At 41.4% G+C, this 26,760-nt stretch overlaps 3 protein-coding genes and 1 pseudogene across 4 annotated transcripts in view; 2 read left to right on the top strand and 2 right to left on the bottom strand.

The window, feature by feature from the left end:
• Nucleotides 1–14,982, bottom strand: part of LOC129854454 (Wilms tumor protein 1-interacting protein homolog) — a 35,133-nt gene extending 20,151 nt beyond the window's left edge. Inside the window, exon 1 of the mRNA XM_055921515.1 lies at nucleotides 12,945–14,982. Coding sequence (XP_055777490.1) covers nucleotides 12,945–14,460 — 1,516 coding nt within the window. The 5' untranslated portion in view covers nucleotides 14,461–14,982. The remainder of the gene's footprint in view (nucleotides 1–12,944) is intronic.
• A 730-nt stretch (nucleotides 14,983–15,712) lies between these two features.
• LOC129854460 (short-chain dehydrogenase/reductase family 42E member 1-like) lies at nucleotides 15,713–19,326 on the bottom strand (annotated as a pseudogene).
• A 2,844-nt stretch (nucleotides 19,327–22,170) lies between these two features.
• LOC129854458 (arylamine N-acetyltransferase, pineal gland isozyme NAT-10-like) lies at nucleotides 22,171–23,791 on the top strand. Its single transcript, XM_055921518.1, has 2 exons — nucleotides 22,171–22,289; nucleotides 22,562–23,791. The coding sequence occupies exon 2, from the start codon at nucleotides 22,568–22,570 to the stop codon at nucleotides 23,438–23,440; it is 873 nt and encodes a 290-aa protein (XP_055777493.1). The 5' UTR covers nucleotides 22,171–22,289; nucleotides 22,562–22,567; the 3' UTR covers nucleotides 23,441–23,791.
• A 138-nt stretch (nucleotides 23,792–23,929) lies between these two features.
• Nucleotides 23,930–26,585, top strand: LOC129854459 (nuclear envelope phosphatase-regulatory subunit 1). Of its 2 annotated transcripts, none has more exons than XM_055921521.1 (6): nucleotides 23,930–24,036; nucleotides 24,673–24,744; nucleotides 24,937–25,010; nucleotides 25,153–25,262; nucleotides 25,920–25,974; nucleotides 26,139–26,585. In XM_055921521.1, the coding sequence occupies exons 1-6, from the start codon at nucleotides 24,012–24,014 to the stop codon at nucleotides 26,178–26,180; spliced, it is 378 nt and encodes a 125-aa protein (XP_055777496.1). In that variant the 5' UTR covers nucleotides 23,930–24,011; the 3' UTR covers nucleotides 26,181–26,585. The 2 variants fall into 2 exon arrangements, with proteins under 2 accessions (XP_055777496.1, XP_055777495.1); XM_055921520.1 differs by having other exon boundaries at nucleotides 23,940–24,048.
• Nucleotides 26,586–26,760: the final 175 nt, after the last annotated feature.

Genomic DNA, 26,760 nt, shown 5'->3' on the forward strand with positions numbered 1-26,760 from the left:
CTGTAAATTACACGAGTTTCATCAGGGGCGTAACTTTCACTGGGGACAGGTGGGACATGTCCCCCCCACATTCTAAAATTGCATTTCCACCCCAGTTTTATTATTGGAATGTGATATAAAACGAGGCAACTGTGTGACGTTAGCTAATGTTTCATCCCCTCTCGACTGAGGTGAATGAAAAAGCTATGCTAGTGAGTAGCTACCACAGCCAGGTCTGCTCTAGCCTCTAGTTATCTGTCAGATAATGATATGAGGTGGCTATTATTACTATCTAACAGCAGTTGTATGTATAGAAATGTTTTGTAGCCTTTGTTTTGTCATGTTTAAAAATTCACTTGGCAAGCTTTTGCCAGTTTATGTACCGTCAGAGAGAGCTGGCCAAAAGTTGAATTACATTTGCTATTATTTTGCCTCAATCAAACTAGACCTCAATCAAACGATGAAACCATCGGCCAAGCAATTGAAGTTGTATTAGTTGTATTAGTCAGTTGTCAATGTAACATTATCTGTAAGTTTCTCAAGCTAATTCTCGATTTTTCACACTGACACAGTAATAAACAGCCCTAAAGTTACAGGCTTCACTGTCATGTTGCACAGTAGAGGTCTGCGTGGGAACGATTTTTATCATCCCGCTCCTGCCCGCACCCGCTGGCTTTCTGTCCGACTCCAACCCGCTACAGCAAGAACTGGTCCCAAACCCTACCGCAGTCCGCAATGTTATTTTAGGCATATGTGACACAGATCACTTGCCAGGCATGGTCCCAGCAATTTTGCACCCTATAGGCTATATCAGACTGAGGAATATGGGTGATAAATATGTAGGCCTATTCTAGGCAATGTAGCAAACTATAGCCTAGTCATAGACCTATTTAGGAAGTACATTTCCTTGGAAAGATAACTGCTCCGTGCTTCTCCGCTCATGTACACATAGGCTATAGCCTACTCTATTTAATTGAAACCACACAGGCACCTGATCTCACTGGTATGGCTACTGAACTGGAAGCAGCAAGAATGATGACAGTCACACTTGCTACGTTTTGCATAGTCCTATTGGATATAGCCTACCTTTAAGGAGGACGATTTGCAGGCAGAGACAAATAAATGAGTAATCCTTTTCAATGATGATTACATTTTTTGATTATCAATATTTATTTACATATTTAAGTTTTAAAGACCGTATCAAAAAAAATAAAAAATAAATCCCAAAGTCGTCTGTCTGAACACCTGCTCCCGCCTGTGAATGACAAAGTTTCATCTTGAATTGATGGGTAGACCTCCAGTAGCTATAGGACAGCAGCTTAAAGCTACAGTCTGGGATCTGGGAATAATGGTCATTTAAATTATTGAACCATTGATTCTATTCTTGGATGATATAATGAATAAATGTACACCAAGGGAATTCTTTCTCATGCCTCATTTTAGTAGGATTAGATGGTGACATGGGTCTCAGCAGGGTCAGGCAGCCAGGGAAAATCAGTCTGGGACAGAGGTGATGTGATTTTTTGCAGATACAACACTTTATTCTCTCTGTCCAGCAAACACTGGACAAGCCAGATTCTATTTTAAGGCAGTCTGACAAACCTCCAAAGTTGATTTCCAAACTGTATCAAGAGTTGATAGAGGCTTTTCCCGATGACACAAAACATGTATAACAAAAATGTGAGGAAGACCTGGGAGACACGATTGATGATGATGAATGGATACAGATATGTTAGAATGCCCAGTCATGTTCATATACAGTACTAGTCCAAAGTTTGGACACACCTACTCATTCAATGGTTTTTCTTTATTTTAACTTTTTTCTACATTGTAGAATAATAGTGAAGACATCAAAACTATAAAATAACACATATGGAATCATGTAGTAACCAAAAAAGTGTTAAACAAATCAAAATATATTTTATATTTGCGATTCTTTCTAGTAGTAGTTGTCTGGTGTTTCCAAACTTTTGACTGGTATATTTTTTTAAGTGATGCCCCTACCCCCCCCCCCCCCCCCCCCCCCCCCACACTACTAAAACCAAAGTTGCACCCCTGAGTTTTATAATATGTAAATGTGAAGTGCACATTTGGACTCACGTTTGCTTGGCTTGCAAAACCCATACAGAGCCTAATTGAAGAGACCCTGAGCTCTGACGTCAAGTATAGCATATTACAGTACAGCCACTGTGTTCCAATTTAGGTGCTTATCAGTGTCCAAGTCTGCCATTTTCAACCCGTATACGGGTACAAGTCTAAAGGGCTACCTGTGTTGGGGTCAATTCTGTATAGAGTTGCGAATTGTTTTTAATTCCAATTCAATTCTTGAATTTGAATTAGCCACACCCCAATTAAATGAGACTTTCATGTTTCACTTCTCTGTTGAATTGCTTTGAATTCCATTCTACTTCCTTCAAATCAAATTCTATTCAAATTCTGCTTCCTGTGGGGTGTGGCCAATTCAAATTCAATTCAAATTCATTGTTTGAATTTAATTAAATTCCCCAAATTCCGAATTGACCCCTTCCCTGCTTTTTACATCTATGACATCAGAGTGCGAATTGTACCGTGACATTCTTGGGAGCCTCGTGCATGCACATTTTTTTTTATGGGCCTAATAGTAAAGACAAAAATGCATTACATTTGAATGGGGCATGAAGACACCCAGTAATGATGTTTAAATCTGATTCTCAAACAAATCACTTCAAAAAGTAGGCTAACTGTGGCTGCGTACATTCGTCCACTCTAAAATAATTCCAGCATCCAAACAGTGCACGGTGCACGCGTCATTTCATGAAAGGGAAGAGACATTGTTAAAAACACCATAATGACATTCAGCGATTGTCATTAGGCCTACTACAGTGGTGTGTGTATTCATGGATGCCAATGGACGCCATACTTCCCTAAAAATGTGAACAATAAAAAAAGAAAAAGCATATGAAATAATGAAATGAAATAATGAAATAATAAACGATGCGTTTCGGCTATATGGCCTTCGTCATGCGGCCGAAACGCATCGGTTTTTAAAAAACTTTGTTTCTATTGAACATGCCATACTAATAAAGGCATTTTAATGAATTATATGAAGAGTGCCTTGGTCCTCCTTTCTTTTTGATAACCAATTTACCCCTTTTACCAAAGAGCACCTTCTATCTACCAAAATTTACTATTGTGTACCTTAGTAGCGCTTCCCTTCTTCCTCTTTATACTAAAGGTTTCATAATTGGTCAATTCGCAAGTGGTTGAATCTATCTCACCGGAGAAAGCATCCGAGTGATCGAAACTGTGGCCCTCTGTCTCAGTATGTGTATCATATGTATCTGATGCTGTCTGGCCAAAAAGAGTATGACAGGCGCTGTTGCACTCGCTTGGATGCTTTCTCCGGTGAGATTGATGCGTCTTGCCGTTGGCGCGCATCTTGTCAAATTATAAATATTTAATGACCCTCCCAAAGGTGAACTTTTGTTGCCTTTAGAGGAGCTCATGTCTCATTCATCCTCTGTAATTCGCACTCTGTATGACATTTTTTTAAATGAAGGACTACGGTAACCTAAGGCTATCCAAAGGTTAGGCCCACATGCTTTCCTGTCAACAAGAGTCATTCAGCTGGACCAAAGTCAAATATTGGTATTTCCTATTCCAACTTAAACTCATGACACTGTTCCTGCACTCAGAAAAGATAAGAGGAGAAATTAGGGCTATTCTCTCTGATAAGGTTAAAGAGCCAAACTACGAATCATCTTAATCACAACAGCTTGGCCAAAATAAATATCTAGAATAGCCATTGGCAAGAAAATAAAATATTACTGTCCAGATTTGATAGATCCCATATTACCTCTATATTCCCTTTAACGAAACACCCAGAAGACTGGAAAGTGTAGTTATGTAACTACCTAAAAGTGAACATGAAAAAGATGCCAGTGGTGTCAAAATGTTGTCTGTTTTGTACGTCTCAATAAACTACTGTGGGAGTTGAAGACTTTTTTATTTGTATCTGTCCAGCACCTGAACTAGTTAAGATTTACTAAAAGTGAACAAGATATCAGATTGGATTGGAGTGTTCCATGGTGTTTCTGAAGACTACGGATCTTGAACTGCAAGCACTCTGACAATGTTAACGTGCACACAGTATTCTGGATAATAGCTCATATCCTGGTTATGGTCTTATTTTTCTTAGATTTATTAATCTCTTGTTTGTTCTTCTTTAGTTATTTTCTTTTTTTCTTGGGATTATTTGTGTATCAGTATTGTACTGTTTACTGCACTGCTGGAGCTAGGAACACAAGCATTTCTCTGCACCTGCTTCAACATCTGCTCATCTGTGTACGCGACAAATAAACTTTGATTTGATTTATTCAGGATAAGCTTTACATGCACTGTTGATTTACCACCCATGAGTGTCTCTGTATCCATAAATAAACAGAATATTGCTAATTTACCCAAGGACGGTGAAAATATTTTTTTAAATGTAGAGCGGGGAAAAAAGTTTGTACACCTAATTTAGATATTTTTCTGCTTATAATTTCCGACATTAGGAAGGCTATTTGTTCATCAACTTTGTTAGTCTATAATTATATACACACAGCTTCTCTTCTGTCATTCCTTGTTGCTCTACAACACTAAATAAAGCCTTGCTCACCAGAATGTCATTCATCGATAGAATGAAACCGTTATCAATAATGTAGTTGACATTGGTAGCGTTCTCTTTCATTCCTGCTTCTCGCACGCAGCAAAGACATTTAGGGACTGAGGAGATTTTCCGTTCAAAATTAACATCAGTTTGTTGACCGGTTTTAACTTGTTAGGGCTAGGGTCCTTTTTTCTAGATTTTCGAATTCCTATCTTGGCATGTTGAACGAGTGGATTACACAAATCGATGGCGCCAACTAAACAGACCTTTTGGGATATAAAGAAGGATTTTATCTAACAAAACAACACTACATGGTATAGCTGGGACCCTTTGGATGACAAATCAGAGGAAGATTTTCAAAAAGCAAGGGAATTTATGTGAATTTATGAAACCTGTGCCGGTGGAAAAATATTTTGATGTGGGGCGCCGTCCTCAAACAATCGCATGGCATGCTTTCGCTGTAAAGCCTACTATAAATCGGACAGTGCAGTTAGATTAACAAGAATTTAAGCTTTCAACCGATATAAGACACTTGTATGCACATAAATGTTTAATATCCAGCATTTTTATAATTATTTATTTGAATTGGGCGCCCTCCAGTTTCGGGATGCTAGCGTTCACATTCACATTTTCTCAAGATGTAAGAAAAAAATCATATTTCTCTACTCCTGTTCCCAAGACAAAATTAACATTTGGTCTATCATTTTACTGCAAGAAACAATTAATTCTGCATGAGTTAATGTCATAATAGGCTACATGTGAGGCCTACAGTCAGTGTCCAGACTTCAGTTACTATTCCAACTATTACTTTTCCCATCTGAACTTCAAAGCTGATACTATGTGAAACTGAGTCTGCGCAGACCATTTAAACAACAGTAAATCGGAAAATATGTTTACATGCCACAGTATCCCGTCTAAGATCAGCATATCCCAGGCATCTTATCTGGGTTTCTTAAAACCAGGATAGGAGCTTATTTGGGTTATTGTAAACGGATATGATGTTTACATGCGTCAACTCAAAAACAGGGATATTGGTGTGCATGTAGGGCTGCAGGTAGCTTAGCGGTTAGAGCATTGGGCTAGTAGCCTTCAGCAAGGATCTTAACCGTACTACTATGTGTATGTGAAAATAAAACATATATAGCCTATTTATGTGTAAATATGGTCATTGATTATAATCTGCCTTGCCTCAGCTGACAGCAGTTAGACTCTCTTGATTACGCCAAGGCTGCTGGCCAATCTGTACTACCTCCAAACTCAAAGCCCAGCATATTACTCTAGTCTGGTCTGGTCTGCTAATGTTCCTGGTCCGCCAATCTCACTGCTAATTGTCTTTAAATACTCCCCCACTGTTCCAGAACTTCCAGGAATATTTCTGAACATGTTTTAGTTTTTTTCCATAATTGGGGCATTGGCATCGAACAATTCCATGAACAAACTGTTGGCTGCCATACAATTTAAACACATGGATCTGCACTGATAATGGCAGGTCCTGAAAATGTAATGGCACCTCTATTATACCATCTGTACCACACTTGCACCTCTTCTTATCTGCTTTGAAAAGATGGCTGTTCCTAGGAGATACAGGCTGGAGAAATGTGAAGCTAGCAATGACAAGTCTTCACAAGGTTTGCAAGGCAAAGGCTATCTGTGGTCTCTGATCTTGGAGTGTCTGAACTTTGAGTGCAAGGACCAAGTGCTCCCGGGGAGTAGAGCTGAAATGTGTTATAGTGAGGTGGGGAAGGTAGGGGGGAGTCTGCACTCCAGGGTGGTTGATTTTTGGAGGGAGTATGGACTCCCACCACTTGATGATATCTCTGCTAAGCAGGTCATTATCACAACCCCCCTACACACACAGATTATTGTGCATTCTCCAGACCAAGGTCTCCTCCAGCTATCTAAGTCCCATTCTGCTGCATTCCAGATGCATGCACTTGCCTGAAGCCTCCTCTGTCTACTACGGTATCTGACTACGAGATAGATAGCGGTGCTGAGATGTTTACAGGGAAATATGCTGACAATGAGGTGGGGTAGAGCAACATTCTTAGAGGCTTTGTTGAGCTGATATCTTCTGAATACTCATAGGAGCAACTACCCCAATACTGTCCTCTTTCTCTGCCTTTGTTTATTTTCCACTATACTTTATTTCCACTGTAGTTTAAGGCTTTGCTTATTTCCACTGTACTTCTATAGTACAGTCCTGCTGGAGCTTCAGTCAGAATTGTAAACAAAACAATGGACCATGTCCATGTGCACACCTCCAGGTACATGTCCATTTCATCTCCCAAGGTGGAAGCCTTGCCCTGAGGAAGGAAAGCTTGACAGGAAAAACTGAACAGAATAGGGAACTTGCTACAAGCTAAGGAAAAGTTCATGGCATTTTGAGCCAAGTTGACTTGAGATGATTTCCCATAAATGTTGCTGTTAAGCCTAAAAGGCCCTCAAACGGATGTGGACAGTGTTTTACATGACTGAAGGGACTAGGGAGAGGGTTAGGGAGAGAGAGGGACTGAGCAGGAAAAGTCTCATTTGTTCTTAATTTAAATCATGTCCAGTGTGATCAGGACAGGACAATACCACTGGACACACGTGGTGAAGAAAGAACATTGCCCTTCATCGTCAGTAGCACACTCAGTGACGCTGCCCATAACTCAGAGTTCCACACCTTTGGGGACCAGGGATGTAGTGCTGCCGGAGCGTGAAGGAGTGGTGCTCCCTCACTTTTTTCAATTTGAGAATATACGCAGCTGGTAAAACTATTTCTGGATAGAATGACAAATCAAATAAGTATGTATAGCAGCCTAGAGGTAGGTAAACGGTGGTTTGTTCTCTTTCTTCTCTCTGGTGGTGAGAATGATGAAGAACTATAAGCTGTGTGTGTGCACTGTGGAAGCCCGTCGGAGGATGGACCACTTTGGCCCAATGAAAACGTTGAAAAACAAAATGTCCCTGTGTGTGTCTGCCTTGATGTTCATAAAACTCCACGGACCCCTCTGCGCAGTGGAACCCAGAACGAAATGTGACCACTTGGTTAGAGCAACATCGTTCTGCCGAGGACACACAAACCAGAGTGGCCACCGCAAAGCCTGAGAGCCTGACCTTCTCTGGAAGTTGCAGTAGCCCTGCTTGGGATATTTAGCCTACATTGGCTATTAGTTGAGACGCAGGGCCTGTTCTAGCTTGGTATGTTAGGATGGGAAATTGGAACTGTGAATTGGGTCAAGTTTGAGGTAATAATACATTTAGGTTATAGTTTATTGTGATGCATGAATACATCACACTAAAAGCTTGATTTTATGGTGGTTTAAAAAAAACATTTCTTGCAATTCTACATGGTAATGATTTATGTTCACTACTTGGTCAATTGTTTTGATAATATCTATGCAAATAAATTACATTAATTGATAGTTCACCTCTCTGTTTTCTTTTATTCTGTAATAGGGTATATTGTATTGTGTTCAAGCAAATCAACGTTTATTTATAATAGAGCATGTAAGCTACACAATACAATGAAATGCCTACTCGCAATAAAGCTCTCCTCGCAAGCAGTGCAATGATATTAAGCTAAGTATTTGTTTTACATTAGGCTATAACCAAATAGCAATACCACGTAGTTGTTTGTTCCTGAACTGGCCAAATGGCAGAGCTATCCTTCAGCACCACAAGTTGGTTTAACTACTTTAAGATCATTGTGCGATCCTGGCGTTGTCCTTTCAACACTACGAAGGGAGCTCCAATTGCTTAAAATTAAATCACATCAAGATCTGTTGCCTACACCAAATAGTCATCACTTATTACTATCATTACAAATAGAAGACTATCACTTCACACAACAAGTTTTAAAAAAAGCCAACTCAAAAGCGTGGGCCACTAGGCAGGATATACCCTTTGATTGAAACAAAATACAAGGCTAATAGTTTGTTAACACAATCTACTCTAATTCACTCATAAAACAGTAGGCTAATAGTTTGTTAACACAATCTACTCTAATTCACTCATAAAACAGTAGGCTAATATTTTGTCATCACAATCTACTCTAATTCACTCATAAAACAGTAGGCTAATATTTTGTCATCACAATCTACTCTAATTTGCTCATAAAACAGTAGGCTAATATTTTGTCATCACAATCTACTCTAATTCACTCATAAAACAGTAGGCTAATATTTTGTCATCACAATCTACTCTAATTGGCTCATAAAACAGTAGGCTAATATTTTGTCATCACAATCTACTCTAATTTGCTCATAAAACAGTAGGCTAATATTTTGCCATCACAATCTACTCTAATTTGCTCATAAAACAGTAGGCTAATAGTTTGTCATCACAATTTACTCTAATTGGCTCATAAAACAGTCGGCTAATTCAAGAAGCTGTAATTGCATATTCCCATGAAACTGATTGAGATCAAACAAATGATTGGCATGGAGATGCAGTTTGGACGTTTCAGCTGTAAAATGTGAAGAAGAATAATTCACGATGGACAGTGATGATGGCCTATTTGAAAGTAGATTGTGATAACAAACTATTCGCCTACTGTTTTATGAGCAAATTAGAGTAGATTGTGTTAACAAACTATTCGCCTACTGTTTTATGAGCAAATTAGAGTACATTGTGTTAACAAAATATTAGCCTACTGTTTTATGAGTGAATTAGAGTAGATTGTGTTAACAAAATATTAGCCTACTGTTTTATGAGTGAATTAGAGTAGATTGTGTTAACAAACTATGCCTAACTTGGTGTTTGAGGGTATTAAAAATAGAACATTTTCTTTGGACAATATGGTTAGGCAAAGGCAGATGTTGCAATTGGAGAATGCATTTTATGCATATTCTATAATGATAGGCCATTAAATTGGCTACATCTGTCGGTACAAACTTTGATTGAGTAAATAATGTAATTTACATCATTTTTTTGCACTCCCTCACCTAAAGAAATAGCAGTAGACCACTGTTGGGGACATATGAAATACACTATTAGGCTACATAAGCAAGAATGGAACTAATAAGAAATAGTAACATTCAATTTGTTTGTGTACTTGAAATCATTATTTTGATGTACAGCTGCCTGCAATGTTTGTCCAAAACCTAGATGTTTGAGAAATGGCATAAAACTGGAAATGAGGCAGAAACTCTGTCTGAAAATCTCTCACAATATTAAAGCGATTATGCTGTGTTCTGTTGTTGTTCAGGCAGGCCAGGGACAGTGTGTTCTCTCTACTCATGGTCTATTGTTGGAAGGGTAACGGCAGCACTCTAAACACTTCCCATATTCATGATAGGGAGCTAAAATACTCATACTTCACTAATGAGAGTGAATTTGTGATTAAGCTAATGCATCATGAACATGTATCATTAATGTGAGCTATGTTCACGTTTCAACTGACACAAGAGTTACGAATGACCCTAAAACATTTGGCTGCCTATGTGTTTTGTGTATTCATAAGTGTATTTGTCAAAAGAGCAACTGTATCTGCTCCATTTAGCTCTAAGCCACACATTGTAGCACAGACTGCCCTCCAGAGCGGCTGCAGTGAGAGTTGGGAGTTGGGGTGACTGACACCACCACCAACACAATAAAAGTTGACCAAACCCTTTCTGAGTCAACCATGTAACATTACTATACCGTCATTATTATTCTGAGCAGGTGATCAGACTTGACCCCCGACCGCCATGTCTGGCCCGCGAGCCAAGATCGTGTGCCAAGTGTCTGGTGCTGCCCGACTCCCCACTGGCTGGTTAATGAAGGGCTTCGCGGGGGGGGGTCTGGGCGGGGGCGAGCAGGGGGCTGGCCGGCTCTGCTCTGGAGGCCTCAATGCTGGTCTGTCCCGGGCCAGCTGTTGATTCACAGCTCCTTCGCCACCACAACAAACAGAGGCCACACAGGGGCCTGCAGCGAGGCAGAGCACAGAGCAGAGCAACGCAGTGTGACAGCACAGACCTCAAAGCCTGGGCGATCAATTTCTCCACCGTCGCCACGGAAACAGAGCTGTGTGTGTGTGTGTGTCTCTCTCTCTCGGCCCAGCGTACTGTGAGGAGCTTCTGTCTGCTACATTCTACAGCTCTCACCTGCTCCTCTGTGACAAATGAACAGCCGTCTCAGCGTCACTCTGAGCCAGCCAGCGCACTGGAGGAAAACAAAATCAAACCACTGTTCTGTTCTCAGACCGCAGCCATTTGTCCATCAGCACATTCAAAAGGTGGATAGATTCTCCCTTCTTTTCCTGTGGGAGGAGAGAGTTTACCCCTTCAAAAACAATGTTTTCAAGTCTCAGAGAGGGAATATGTTGCAAAACAGTTACAGCTCAGAGCACTCATGGAGAAAAAAAATGCATCTTGAGGAAAGCACAGAGAGAAATGGCAGAGAGTCTTCCAGAGAATGGCAGAGAGTCTTCCAGAGAATGGCAGAGTCTTCCGGAGAATGGCAGAGAGTCTTCTGGAGAATGGCAGAGAGTCTTCTGGAGAATGGCAGAGAGTCTTCCAGAGAATGGCAGAGAGTCTTCCAGAGAATGGCAGAGAGTCTTCCGGAGAATGGCAGAGAGTCTTCCAGAGAATGGCAGAGAGTCTTCTGGAGAATGGCAGAGAGTCTTCTGGAGAATGGCAGAGAGTCTTCCGGAGAATGGCAGAGAGTCTTCTGGAGAATGGCAGAGAGTCTTCCGGAGAATGGCAGAGAGTCTTCTGGAGAATGGCAGAGAGTCTTCCGGAGAATGGCAGAGAGTCTTCTGGAGAATGGCAGAGAGTCTTCCGGAGAATGGCAGAGAGTCTTCTGGAGAATGGCAGAGAGTCTTCCGGAGAATGCCCGCTGCATTGGCCGTATGGCTGGGCGTTTTCACCAAGCAGCAAGACCACTGAATCACTGAAGGGTATCTACTCGCTCCCTGGGACAGAACAGAAGGTTCCATTCAGCCCTACTCAGCGCTGTGTAAACGTTAGCTCTGCCAAAACAGAAATGTGTATTTCCCTGCAAAAGCCACTCTTATCTGCCACAGAGGGAGTCGTTGTTGGCATTATAGAATACATGTTAGTTGTTAAGGTTGCAACCAGCCACTAGATGAGATGACAACAAAGCTCAGTGAAGCTAGGCTGAAGTCGTGTTCAACACACCCTTTTAACTACAACATGACGATTAAACAGACAAACTTTACAAGCTCCACAACTACACTGGAATTGTAAACAATGGAATTACTTAGCACTACAAAATATCTGCTTTGTAGTAACAATTAATAACAACTGACTTGTTACACATAAGAAAATCCCTCAGTTATGTCAATAGGTAATGTAGTTAGGCTGTTATTACTATGTTCTTACACTATTGTTATTACACTTGCTGTGCAAGGTACGAAGATGGCGATCAGGACTGTGATTTTATAATGAAAAGGATCCCCAGTAGCTCTCTGGACAACATTCCCCCACCCCTCCACCTCACCTCACAAAACACCCAAGGACTTGAGGCAAAGGGCTACCTCAGGCGTGACCAGCCAGTTCTGATTGATCAGTGGCAGGGCTGCTGTGGCCAGGCCACAACACTGTTTGACCAATCAGCTGGCTCCATGGACAAAATGGGCCTGATCACTCAGTTAATGCTCCAGTTAGGATAACGCCGCCTCAGCCTCCCACGATACCAAACACTATCAAACACACCAAATATTATGACAACACTAAATGTATTGTGAAGATAATATTCTTAAACTTGAAAAATGTATGTTAGTTTTTGCACTGCGCTCATTAAAACCCATGCTTCAAATAAACTCAAATTATCCTCAGTGTAAACACATTATCACAGGGAAAATATTTATTAGGTAAATCAACTAGAACAGGTGATGAGATGTTTTTGTCTAGCAATAAAATGAGAGGTGTTATGATTGAAAATGTTTCCAAATCTCCATGGCCTGACCTGTGTTGTGCCAATGAACATGTGCTCAGCTATAATGAGGTTAGTGACCCAGCTGAAGATGAAGTAACCCAGTGAAGCCCATCAATTTACTTATCTTCCACACATGTATGGACCACAGGGCACCAGAGTTCAAGTTCATAACCATGAGGTTTATTATCAGACCACCAAACACATGGAACGTGGAGGATGTAGTCTGGCCCTTTTACATTTTTACATGACTAATTCATTTGACTTTGTGTAAGAATAGCCTAATTCTTATTGAGACATGTTTAGGGAGCTGTCATATGTTTACAAGTAGTCTAAAAAAAGATATGCCAAGATCAATCACAATATTGTTTCATTTCATTTTTTGTTTTTCTACTTTAAAGCTTTATTCTCACTTCATTGCACTCTCATAGTGTTCCTTATAATAAACAGTGTTCATAGGAGGAGTTACACTTACCAAAGTATTCTTTTTTCATGTGCATTTCTAACTCCTTCTCCAGCTCCAAGGTGAGTGCTTCCAGACTCCTTTCTGCTTGGCTTGGGCCACTTTCCCGGCATGGGGTCACCTGGTAAGGTAGTTTAAACCTCTGCCCTGAGGCTGGAGTTTTCGTATGGAGCCCATAAGAAGATGATGGTGATCCAGCGGTCACCTCTGTATTCATCCCTGCCTGGGTTGACTGTTGTGGTGCATGCTGTGGCAGGGCCTCTGGCATCCCAGAGAGCGCTTGGAGATGGATACGACTATGAACACCGTTGGTATCGCCACAATCTTGTATTAGTATGTCCTCCTGCAAACCAGTCCCCAGCATTGAGGACCTGGGTGAAGGCAGTTGGAGATCAGGGTAGGTGCTCATAGATCCCCTGGAGCTCCGGGAACTTCTGGAACTGTGACTGGAGATACTGGACCGGGGACTAACGACACAATTAGCTATTGTCCCGGGTTTTGCACACCCGTCCTGGCTGCAGATGCTTGACCGGGGACTGGCCACCGGCATGCCATGCAAAACTGCACCCTCCAGATCATGGTTCCCAACAGGCATGTAACGCGAATCTGAATAGCTAGAGCGTGGACTGGTGGTACAAGAATACTGGCTCGCTGTGCTGGACCTGGGGCTGACGTGCCTTTGGTCGTAGCCCATACTGATGCCGCTGGTGCGGTTACTGCTGGGTTTACTGCAGCAGTCATAGCTGTTCAGACTGGCCCTTGGGCTGGAATGTTTACTTGTGTCGCTGGCTGTACTTGCATAGCTAGACCGGGGGCTGAGGGCACTGCTCCCTTCACAGTGTACCAGACTGGACCTGGGACTAGTGTACTTGTCTTGCCCGGGTACCACCAGACTCGTGCGCGGGCTACTGATGCTCGACCTCGGGCTTGCATGTTTGCTTTGCTCCTGGGAGGAGAGGGAGCTTGCGAAACTGGACCGCGGGCTGGTTGCATTGTATCTGCCGTCGTGGTTGGTGGTAACACAGATACTGTTGCATCTGTTGCCAGGTGAGGGTACTGGCTTGTTCAAAACCACTCCATCGTACGCGCTACCAGTGCTGTACCTATGCCCCTGCACCTCCAATGAGTACCTCCTGTGCCGCTCGGACGCGCCGCTATAACACGGCAAAGCAATTTCGGATTTGGTGCAATAGCTGTCTTCATTAGGATAAACTGTGTCTCTTTGAGGGGTGCAATAATCCACAGGAACGGCTCTGTTGCCATACACGGGGCGCACGGGAGCCGCAGTGTACACTTTATTCCCAGACATGTAATTCTCAACGCTGTGTATCTGTTGGTGAGGCGCAGAGCTGCCATTCATTGTCTTACTTTTCTGCTCGGGTATCGTTGGAGACGAAAATTCCAAATCGGGGTTGATAACCATGTCTCTCCTTGAACTGTACATTCCATCCTTGTATGCTTCATATAAGGAAAGGTCCTCCATTAATTTACTCGCTCGGAGTCCCAAATCTTCCTCATAGTGATCCATGGTTTGCTCCCGAGGCGACGAACAAGTTCAGAGAAAAAGCGCACTAGTCCACAAACCGACTACCGAGTGAGAGATAGCAGTAATTGCATTTCACTTGGAAATCATAACAAAACGCAGGCTCAATCCAGGCATCGTCGCCTATTTGCTGAACGTCCAGTGTGCTTGGAAATCCCGGAGCAGTGCATGATCTTTTTCTTCGAAAACATAAAACCTTACAACAAAGTTTCAACGTCAGGTTACGTTTGTCAACTTCAGTTTTTGTTAAGTTGAAAGGTCTTTACAGTCAATGGCGCGCTCCGCGGAGGAATTTTCCCTTGTCAGTTTTTATCCAGTTTTCCAAAAGAGTCTCAAATGTAAATTTGAGGTTGAGAAAATATTGCAATACACCACTAACAGCCACATCTTACATATTAAAAGACACAGAGTGCGCCAAAACACGTTTTAAACACAATTTAGCGCAAGGGACTCGTTTGTGGAGAAGGAATGCGAGGAAGTGGACGGGGTGCACTCCGCCTCTCTGGAATGTGGTTAATGTTGGAGCGAAACAATGATTGCGACCAACTCAGCAAGGGGGTGCCTGAGTTTGAAAAAGAGTAGTCCCTAGAGAGTACGGCTGTATTCATCTCAGCCTTAAAAAAACTGCACAAAGGACCAGTCTCACCTGGCCCAATTTCATTTGCCGTTTTCGGTTTCGGGACAGAAACAGCTTCACTGAATTTAGAATGGATTGTTTCTAGAGCATGCTGAACACAATGTATTACAGTTTAGATGTCGAATGCAGGGAAGGCTTCTCTTCTGTCTATCAACAAAGGGCTTTTGCCACCAAGATTATGCAGATCTTATTTGTCGCATGACTCGCATCTATGATTTTAATTCTTGACAGCAAAATATTGCATTGTCTCAAAAACATTGATGTTTTATAAGATACAAAAAAGTTTATATAATGTGTGATGATTAAGCTAAGACTTGTCCCAAACGTATAATGAAGTTAGTCTATTACTTTGTGCAACTCATTAGAAACACAAATCACAGGCTGGTCAGTCATGTAATTTTATTCAATAATATTATGAGAACATTATACAACTAAAATAAAAATAAAAATATCCCTTATAGGAAATGTTATTACAAATACCAACAAATTATTGATCCCCACTAGGATCTGGTCACAAAACAACCAGAAAGGTTAGGAATTCAGCAGCAGGCCTGATAAAAGATATCACACATTGACAAAAAAATCTGTCGGCCAGGCCATCATGAAACATTTCAGTTATACAGTATAAAAAAAAACATAAAATCTTATATGTTAAACATTACAATACATTGTCCGTCATATTTCTTATTACCATCTTCAATTGAGATGTAAAAACAAAACCGATGTAAATGTTGGTTCACACTTTAAATGAAGTACAACTTATAAAGGGTTTTATATAGCATACATAAAGGCTTCATAAGCACTACATAAATGCGTCACAAATCATCTATAAGCGTATGCCATCAGGGCGGTTAGAGCGTTGAGCCAGTAACTGAAAGGTTTCTGGATCGAATCCCTGAGCAGACAAGCCCCTGAACAAAACAGTTAACCCATTGTTCCCTGGTAGGCCGTCATTGTCAATAAGAATTTGTTCTTAACTGACCTGCCTAGTTAAATAAAGGTTAAATAAAAAAATACTGATTAAATGGTATATAAACATAAGTGTGTTAAATTTGGTAATTCACCCTACAGTGGGAATTATGTCACCCTTTATGACATATGCTTATAGATGATTTTTGAAGCATTTATGTAGTGCTTATGACGTCTTTATGTATGCTTTATAAAGCCTTTATAAGTTGTACTTAATTTAAAGTGTGACCAAATTTTGTTTGTACCAACAGACATCGTCACCAAGAGATATCTCTTATACATAATCAAATTTAGAGAATCCTTATGTAAATACTGTATTTGGCTAGTGGACTATGGTCAGGTACTTCCATGGACAGGCACAAATTAAAACAAACATTCCATTCTGGCTTTAAAAACCCTGCCAAAAACAAAATGCATTGTGTCCAACAATTGTCAATATAATACAAAAGTTAGCTATACTATATCTAACTAGGTATATCTATTGTTGGAATTTACACAAAACACATTCATGGACATTTATTAAGGGAATGTGGTCTTTATTTTGAACAGGTCGAATTCTGGTTAATAATATTATTTTGTTTTATTACAAACTGCCAACATTGTAATTGATAAAAGGAGAACCAAACAATCCATCACCACTAGTATAGCACAAGTTTCAATATTTAAATGTGCCATTGAGATGTATCACTTTATTACTGCCTGCTGATTAACTGCCAACCACTGGGAGGTATGAGCGTGCCAGAGCTACTAGAGCTGCTAATAGAAGACCATCTAGTATCAGTCGCTGGAGAAGTGAACCCCTAGGTTTTCTTCATTGACCTCTACTCTTGAACCACTACACAAGCTCCTCCAGGTTATACTCCTAGGGCTCATAACCCAGCTCGGCCTTGGCCTTAGTCATGCGTCACGACGGTCTTATACACCTCTGTGCGTGTGAGCAGAGGCTGGAAGTTATAGATCGGGCCGAAGAGATGGTGAATCATCTCAGTGAGGAATGCAACAAAGTAAATGAGAGATAGTGGTAGACGTAGTTTGGGGAAAGAGTAACCCAAACCCTCCACCAGAGGTCTGAAGAACTCAAAGTTGTTGACAGGTCTTCCGTCTGAGATGAAGTATGCCTGTCAATCAGAGCGGTGCTGGTGCTCTGACGTCAGAGCCTCTGCAGCCAGTTCGTGTGCAGACACCAGGATGTCTACATGGACAAACTCCACTAAACTTCTCGGATCGCCATACACATACCTGAATATCCCCTTATCTATGCACCTAACGATCCTGGGCAGGTGCCTCTGCTTGCCAGGCTCGTGTATACTGGCTGGACGCAGAGCACAGGCCCTCAACATACCTGTCCCGTCCTTCAGCTCTGTACCACTGGCTTTCATCACGGCTATCTCAGCTACCGACTTGGTTCTGGAGTAGTGTGGAGATGGAGAGGTAGGTAGGGGAGGCTTTCGTCACCACCCTCAATGTCTTGGCCTCCTAACACTAAGTCGATGGTGCTGATGTAGACAAGCCTGGAGACTCCAGCCTCTACACAGGCCCTGAGGACATGCTCTGTGCCCTGGACATTCACCTCCTCAATCAACTGGCATGGAGCTGTGGAAAACACAGTCCATGCCAGTGACCGCCTTCTCCACCTGAGCATATTCACGAATCTCTCCCTTTAGGAACACAATGCCCTTTGGAACCTCTAGGCTGGGCGGGCTCATATCAAACAGAATGACTTCAGCTTCCTTTTTATGTAGTGAGCAGGAAAGGCTGTAAGAAATGAAGAATAGAGTGATCCTGTTTTTTACTTTTATTTCACCTTTATTTAACCAGGTAGGCTAGTTGAGAACAAGTTCTCCTTTACAACTGCGACCTGGCCAAGATAGAGCAAAGCAGTGTGACACAAACAACAACAGAGTTACACATGGAATAAACAAGCGTACAGTCAATAACACACACAAAAAAAAAAAGTCTATATACAGTGTGTGCAAATGGCATGAGGAGGTAAGGCAATAAATAGGCCATAGTAGCGAAGTAATTACAATTGAGCAAATTAACACTGGAGTGATAGATGTGCAGATGAAGATGTGCAAGTAGAAATACTGGTGTGCAAATGCTAATCTGGAATATTGGGTATAGGGAAACCTTACACATGTAATGAGGGATATTCTAGGAATGTTCAGTTCAACACTAAAAAACGAAATAGGAAAGTCATTAGCCTACTTATGAACAGTGCTTGATTTGGACTGAAATAGGTGCAGGTACTCATTCTGGGTGCCAATACTGTTTATATTTAAGTGCAGGAGCTCCACAATACTTTTAAGCTCATATTCTATAAAAGGAACAGGATCTTAAGCAGTAGAACATTTGAGGTGCCGGTACTCAGCTCCGGTGAGCTCCTGTCCAAGTTAAGCACTGCTTATGAAGCTACCATTAGTAAGTCACAAAAATATGTTGTAAGCAGGGATTCAATTGATGGGGTGATAAGGTTCTGCCACTTTAGTATGTAACACAGAATAAATAGACTACAGTGAATAACAGCATTATAATAACTGGTATGATAACTCCCCCTAGTGGGGTTTAGGAGTACCGTTAGCGAATAATTTTGCACATTCACTTGGTAATGTACAAGTTCTCTTCTGTATTGATAAGATGAAGACTATGTACAGGCAACAAATAATGTAAAATATTTATATTTTGATGGGCTTACCGGAAACCAAAGTATCCACTGCCACCGGTAATCAAAAACGTGCATATTTGCGCCTTCTCCATTTCAATGAAAAGAAAACTTGGAAGTTCAATATGCTTGAAATAACACCACACAGTACCTTCAGAGAGAGCATGAATTAAATTATTAAAGTATTGAATTTGTAAAAGAGACAGTGCCGAAATGTATAACAACCAACAACCTGCAACCTCATCACGTCTACTGTAGCCATACTTGTAAGATTGTGGCCTATTACTTGATAATGCTACATTGACGTTTGGCTACATTTGGGTCATGAACGCAACATTTGATGCAAACTAGTTTAGCTACATAAGAGTACGACAATGACAGTTGTGTAAACCTGTACAGTATAAATCAGATCGCTGACATATTATACTAGTCTACAGGCTGTTATCTAGGCTATTGAACAGCAAACACTTTAATTTCAATTGAAAACTGGATTTTACCTTGCCGTTTTAACTTAGCAACCTTATCGTTTGTCCAGCATCAATGCTTGAATTAATTAATCGGTGTGACAGGCTGTTACTATTTTACAAACTTGAAGGGAACTTCTTGAAGGGAACTGCTAGCGGTTTCATGACTTGTCAGTGCATGGGCTACGCGAACTTCCTACTTTACACTTTTGACGTGGTAGGTATCTACTCCTCTATTGACAGGGTAGAAAATGTTTTTATTTTTTTATTTGACCTTTATTTAACTAGTGTTGATAAAACGTTTACTGGAGACAGGAGATCAAGTGGAGACATAGGACAAGGTGGATATTTGTATAATAAGGCCGTTTAATCACATGTAAAAATATCTTAGTAAATCGTGCAGCACGGCTCCTTCTGTCTGATTCGTATGGAATCGTCAGGAAAGAGAGTCTCTAAACAGTTGTACAGCTTTATATATGCATTGAATGAAGTAGGTTGATCTGGTAGTCTGGCCTTCTGATTGGTCGATCTGGGTCGTGGGTAGTCCTGATCAGGCCTGGTGTCAACGTTCCATTGGTTCTTGAGATAGTTCTTTGTCTTGTGCTCCAACCTTGAATATAGTGTGTGTGTGTGGAGTTGTTTTAACAGAGACTTGTCCATGGGGGAGGGGAGTTGTGTGTGTCTGTGGTTGGTGTCTAATGAGACCAGCATATGTCCAAGAGAAAAGGGGGGTGTGTGTATTTTGTATAAAAGATGGCTTATGTTGAGAAGTTGTTATTACAAGTTTCCAGTATCTATTACAATTTCTTACACTAGGCAAGTCAGTTAAGAACAAATTCTTATTCACAATGACGTCCACGCCCGGTCAAACCGTAACCCGGCGACGCTGTACCAATTGTGCACCGCCCTATGGGACTTCCAATCACGGCCAGTTGTGATACAGCCTGGAATCAAACCAGGGTCTGTAGTGACGCCTCTCTGCTGCGCCACTCGGGAGCCCATATAGCAAGGATTGTATATGTTGTCCCAGCCAGCACCAGGGACCTCATTCAGGATGTTGTCACAGGAACATCCCATTGTCACTCTTCAAAGGGGGAGACACTCTAGACCCAAACTGTTACAGACCTAGATCTATCCTACCCTGCCTTTCTAAGGTCTTCGAAAACCAAGTCAACAAACAGTTCACCGACCATTTCGAATCCCACCGTACCTTCTCCGCTATGCAATCTGGTTTCCGAGCTGGTCATGGGTGCACCTCAGCCGTGCTCAGGGTCCTAAACAATATCATAACCGCCATCGATAAAAGACAATACCGTGCAGCCGTATTCATCGACCTAGCCAAGGCTTTCGACTCTGTCAATCATCACATTCTTATTGGCAGACTCAACAGCCTTGGTTTCTCAAATGACTGCCTCGCATGGTTCATCAACTACTTCTCAGATAGAGCTCAGTGTGTCAAATTGGAGGGCCTGTTGTACGGACCTCTGGCAGTCTCTGGGGGTGCCACAGGGTTCAATTCTCGGGCCGACTCTTTTCTCTGTATACATCAATGACGTCGTTCTTGCTGCTGATTATTCTCTGTTCGACCTCTACGCAGATAACACCATTCTGTATACTTCTGGCCGTTCTTTGGACACTGTGTTAACTAACCTCCAGACAAGCTTCAATGCCATACAACTCTCCTGATTGGCCTCCAACTGCTCTTAAATACAAGAAAACTAAGTGCATGCTCTTCAACCGATTGCTGCCCGCACCCTCCCGCCCGACTACCATCACTACTCTGGGCGGTTCTGACTTAGAATATGTGGACAACTACAAATACCTAGGTGTCTGGTTAGACTGTAAACTCTCCTTCCAGACTCACATTAAGCATCTCCAATCCAAAATTAAATCTAGAATCTGCTTCCTATTTTGCAACAAAGCATCCTTCACTCATGCTGCCTAACATACCCTAGTAAAACTGACTATCCTACCGATCCTTGACTCCGGCAATGTCATTTACAAAATAGCCTCCATCACTCTACTCAGCAAATTGGATGCAGTCTATCACAATGCCATCTGTTTTGTCACCAAAGCCCCATATACTACCCACCACTGCGACCTGTATGCTCTCGTTGGCTGGCCCTCGCTTCATATTCGTCGCCAATCCCAATGGCTCCAGGTCATCTATAAGTCTTTGCTAGGTAAAGCATGCCTTATCTCAGCTCACTGGTCACCATAGCAGCACCCACCCGTAGCACGCGCTCCAGCAGTTATAGTTTACTGATCACCCCCAAAGCCAACTCCTCATCTGGCCACCTTTCCTTCCAGTTCTCTGCTGCCAATGAATGGAACGAATTGCAAAAATCACTGAAGCTGGAGACTCATATCTCCCTCTCTAACTTTAAACATCAGCTGTCAGAGCAGCTTACAGATCATTGCACCTGTACAAAGTCCATCTGTAAATAGCCCATTCAAATACCTCATCCCCATATTGTTATATTTATTTTTTGCTCCTTTACACCCCAGTATCTCTACTTGCACATTCATCTTCTGCACATCTATCACTCCAGTGATTCATTTCTAAATTGTAATTATTTCGCTACTATGGCCTATTTATTGCCTTACCTCCTTAATCTTACCTCATTTGCACACACTGTATATAGACTTTTCTATTGTGTTATTGACTGTATGTTTGTTTATTCCATGTGTAACTCTGTGTTGTTGTTTGTGTCGCACTGCTTTGCTTTATCTTGGCCAGGTCGCAGTTGTAAAGGAGAACTTGTTCTCAACTATCCTACCTGGTTAAATAAAGGTGAAATAAAAATAAAATAAATATGTCAGTGTATCTGAAATGTACAACACTTCCCATACACACCACAAGGCTCCAGTGTTTTACAAGTGAGGACCCTTATGCAAGGCTCACTCGTGAACTTTAGTTTTGCTTTCCAGTACATGAGCAAAGTCTAGGGTGCTCAGTTGTTTTGTCATGCAAGAGCCATTCTTATCTCTTTTAATGCACAACTGCTTTGCCCTTCTTGCCCTGAAGAACTCTGAACAGCAAGCAATACTTTGAGAAGCTACTTTTTCACTGCCTTTGAAAGTAAGTAATCATCAAATGGAAATGAAAAATAGCTGCCTGTGCCTCCATGTAGTATCCTTGTGTATCCCAAGTTTTTGTCTATTCTTTAATCTTTTATCCTTCAATTCAAGGATAATGCCTACATGGTGGTGTTTCAATTGCAAAGAGGATCTTACTCTATGTGAAAAACAAATTGTGAATGAGACATTAGCGGATATCAGTTTCTGTATATGTAGTCGTAAATCATGCAAAAGCAGAAACTCATGCAGTGTCTTTGTTTTGTTAACTCTTAGGACAAAATGAATCTGGAAGAGTACTTCAAGAGGATCGGGTTCTACGGCCCATTTTCTAAACCAGACCTTGAAACACTGAACCAGGTCCACAAACACCATGTGATGTCAATACCATTTGAAAACCTCAGCATTCACTGTGGTGAGAAGATCACTATGGACCATGAGTTGATTTTCAATAAGATTGTGAGGAGCAATCGGGGGGGTTGGTGTTGTGAGAATAACCTCCTCTTTGCTTGGGTGCTAAAAGAGATGGGTTATAATCCAGTAACACTGGGTTCAAGAGTCTACAACAACACCATAAACCAGTTCGGGGCAATAGACTCTCACCTCATCAACAAGGTGGTCATTGATGGGACTGCTTACATTGCAGACGTGAGCTTTGGGGTATCCTCCCAAATATGGCACCCTCTTGAGCTCGTCTCCGGGAAGGACCAGCCACAATCCCCTGGTGTCTTCCGTCTCATACAAGATGGAGACCTGTGGACCCTGGAGAAGACTGGTCGAAAGCCTCTGGTTCTCAATGAGGCCTTTACCAACTCGCCTCTGGTAGACAAGAGCCCAACCAAGAAGATCTACGGCTTCACCCTGGTTCCCCGTGGGGTTGATCATTTCCTAGAGACTTCCCACTGCCTTCAGACAGATCCAAAGTCTCTATTCACCAACAAGTCCATCTGCTCACTGCAGACGGCTACAGGATTCAGAGCTCTAATTGGCTGGACCTTCAGTGAGGTCACCTACAACAACCAGGATGGTTTTGATGTTTTGGATATGAAAGACATATCTGATGATGATGTGGATAAAGTGCTGAAGGAAAAGTTTAATGTGTTGTTAGCAAACAAGCTGGTTCCCAAAAACAACAAAGCTGGCTACACTATTTAAGAACTTGATTGCCTGTACCATTTAATATTTAATGTGATGTAATTGTAATGTAGCCTTGGAAAATCTAGGTGCTGCTACATTGAGAAAAGATTCCTCACAACGAGATCAGTGAGATTTACAAAACACATTTTGTATTGTAACGACCCTGGGTTTATACTCGCGGAAATCGTCACTGCCGTTCGAGCATACTTTTGCGGCACAGTCGATAGCGCGCCGGACCTCGGGCTCGAAGGTCGAGGGTTCGAGACCTGCTCCCTGCCTGTTTCATTACAGTATTTTCTGTCAATATTAAAAATTAATTTCACCAGAGCTGATTGTGCGGCCTTTGAACACTCAATAAACATACTTTTAAACAAATATATATTCATTGGTTATTTGGTCTCTGCGACCTACTTTTAGATAATATCTGAAGAGTGGATGAGTAGGTGCTAGGGTTTGCGCCGTAGCAGGTACTTGTTTAAACCAATCACCGTACATTTCTCGAAATCGTCCAATCCACGTTAAGGTTTTCGCCCTTTCCCAATTGCCCAGGAGAACTAGCTAGCACGTCCACCAGCCGGAGAGAAGAGCAATGAATTCCTTGGAACAGGCCGAAGGTAGTCAACATGGCAAGCAAATTCTTTTTTTTTTTCACAAATCATGATGCATGTTATTATAAGTAAAGTTTCGCTTTGAAGTAAAACGCACGGTGACAAACGTGCCTTTGCAATTCACTTGAGTCGTTTGTTAGCTTGATTAGCCAGCCGCGATGACCTAGCTAGCTAGGCTAACCTTTTAAAGGACATTAATTGGTAAATGTCAAAATACCAAACTCAAGCTAATTACATTTTTGCTTATTTCCCTCCTCGGGGGTTCGACATTAACTTGTACAAAGTTAGCTACACTATCTAATTAGCCGGCTAGCTAGTTATGCTATAAATAGTTAGCATACCGGTAGTTGTTAGCCCCAGAAGACCACCGCTGCACGCTCACCAGAACTGTTAACCAATGCAAACATATACGCACACTTTAGCCCATTTGATTGATTCTATTCATAACCTGGATATCTCAGAAGGTCGTTAACTATAGGCTTGTTTTGCCAGTCCAAGTTAAACACAATTCAGTCGTTTATTTACTTTTGGATTACTCCATCGGTTCCAAAACCAATCAAACACAGCACAAAAAAATAATATTGTATGTTCCTTCTGTATGGTTTTGATCAAGAACATCAAAAACTGCTTTTGTTTTTGCAGACCTAAAAGCTTTTGAGAGAAGATTGACAGAATACGTCTCCTGTTTGCAACCTGCAACCGGGAGGTGGCGAAGTAAGTATTTGTAGTTCCAACTCTGTCTAATCAATGATTACATTGCGACTGTCAAACCATAATCAGTAACATTTCAAGAGTAAATGGCCTCCGAGCCTGAGTATTTTGAATTTTATTGTAAAGGATTCAGGCCTACATTATTCTGCCACTTGTTTTCAGGGGATATACATCAATATCTCACATTTGTTTCAGTGATTCTAATAGTGGTCTCAGTTTGTACGGCGACTGGAGCCTGGAACTGGTTGATAGACCCTGACACACAGAAGGTCAGTGTGTTTGTGATGACAGCTTGATTGTGTATGTGATAAAGTAGGATACCTTTCACACAGATCAGTGTGTTTGTGATTTTAGTTTGGTTGTGTGTGTTTGCCTGTCTAATCTCTCTGTACCTCTGGCTGTCTTTCTCAGGTGTCTTTCTTCTCATCGTTGTGGAACCATCCGTTCTTCACCATCAGCTGCATCACTTTGATCGCTCTGTTCTTTGCTGGAATACACAAACGAGTCGTTGCACCATCAATGTATCCTTCCTCTTGTTTAAAGTTCCACACTTAATTTACTCAGGACTATGAAGAAGGCCACCAGGTCCATAGCTGTCATTTACAATCCAAACAGTGTCACTACTTCCTTAAAGGAGAATTTTCAGTGTAGTGATGCAGGTCTTTAGATATTGTACACATGCAATTGTGTCATTTCAAACTTGATCCGCAACGTTATATTCCATTTTGTGCAACTCGATACGTTTCTTCTACCAGTAGTGCTGTGCGAGCTATGTCTATGTACTCTCTCGGCCTGCATAGCTGCGTGGGGGAAACAGTGCTACTTGACCAAAATGGATTGTAACGTTGCAGATAAAGTTTGAAATTACACAATTTCATGTGTACAATACCTAAAGACCTACATCAATCCATTAAGGAAGTAGTGATACTGTTTGGATGGTAAATGACAGCTAGGGACCTGGTGGCCTTAGTAATCCTATATATCGCTATACTGAGAGTGTGTTTGTGATGCTGCACAACAAGCAATGAGAAATCACTTTTTTGGTTAGTTTCTCAAAAACAAGCCAAATCACAAGAAAAGTGTCTGGATCCTTCTATAACATACCATTTACATATGTTTTATTTATTTAGATTTACTTCAGTAATAGGACAATTCTCCATTAACTCACTCTCTTCAAGTATTGCAGCTCGCTGTCGGACAGTTTTAGCAGAATACAACATGTCCTGCGATGATGTAAGTTGCATAAGTCATCTTCTTTGAGGTTAACTTAATTCATAATCAATTCAATCCAGCTGTTGTTTTTGGCCATCCCTTACATAATTTAAAAGTATGATTTGGGATTATTGCCTGTACATCTATGCATTGTATTGACTTTGATGTTTTTGTCTCTTTTACAGACGGGGAAACTAATTCTCAAACCACGGCCACACATCCAATAACCACAAACTCTTGGGGGGGGGGGGGGGGGAAATTAAATGTTCTTAATGACTATGTTGATTGCCACTGAAAAACAGACTGACACAAGGACCAGAATCCTGTTTGGAGGATCTGAAACAATGTAAGAAGGAAGAAGATTGGGGAAATACTGAGGGGTGTTTATGTTGATGTGCTCCATTATGTATTAATGAAGGATTGTGAGGGGAGAGGACATCAACTGCCTTTTTAACAGCATCTCAGTCAGTGTTACGGTCTCCCTTAAAGCTGCTTCTGTACTCACACACCCTTTGACATAACTCATTCGCCATGAGTTCAGATGTTCATTTCTAATGATGACATGCATTTTGTTTTAGATATCTTTCTATTTTTAAACAAATTGTTATATACCTAATAAATACTTGTGTGAAGATGTGTTTCCTGTGATTTACTGTAGTATATGGTTGCAACCTGTAGACAGTTATGCTTTTGCTACAGATTTTGAATGGTTATACAACTTGTTTGAAAGTAAATCTCAATGTATAATTTGATCTTCACAGTTTTTATTGTATTCAAACGTTTAAGCATTGTTTGATAACACTATTC

This window comes from Salvelinus fontinalis, chromosome 4, assembly GCF_029448725.1.
Source record: "Salvelinus fontinalis isolate EN_2023a chromosome 4, ASM2944872v1, whole genome shotgun sequence".
Taxonomy (NCBI): Eukaryota; Metazoa; Chordata; class Actinopteri; order Salmoniformes; family Salmonidae; genus Salvelinus; species Salvelinus fontinalis.

What these genes read in the sequence shown, in the direction of transcription:
- LOC129854458 (XM_055921518.1), top strand. Translation starts at nt 22,568, where the DNA reads ATGAATCTGGAAGAGTACTTCAAGAGGATCGGGTTCTACGGCCCATTT.
- LOC129854459 (XM_055921520.1), top strand. Translation starts at nt 24,012, where the DNA reads ATGAATTCCTTGGAACAGGCCGAAGGTAGTCAACATG. An exon ending in CGAGTCGTTGCACCATCAAT is followed by an intron (nt 25,263 to 25,919) that starts GTATCCTTCCTC and finishes ACTCTCTTCAAG; the next exon opens with TATTGCAGCTCGCTGTCGGA. An exon ending in ACAACATGTCCTGCGATGAT is followed by an intron (nt 25,975 to 26,138) that starts GTAAGTTGCATA and finishes TCTCTTTTACAG; the next exon opens with ACGGGGAAACTAATTCTCAA.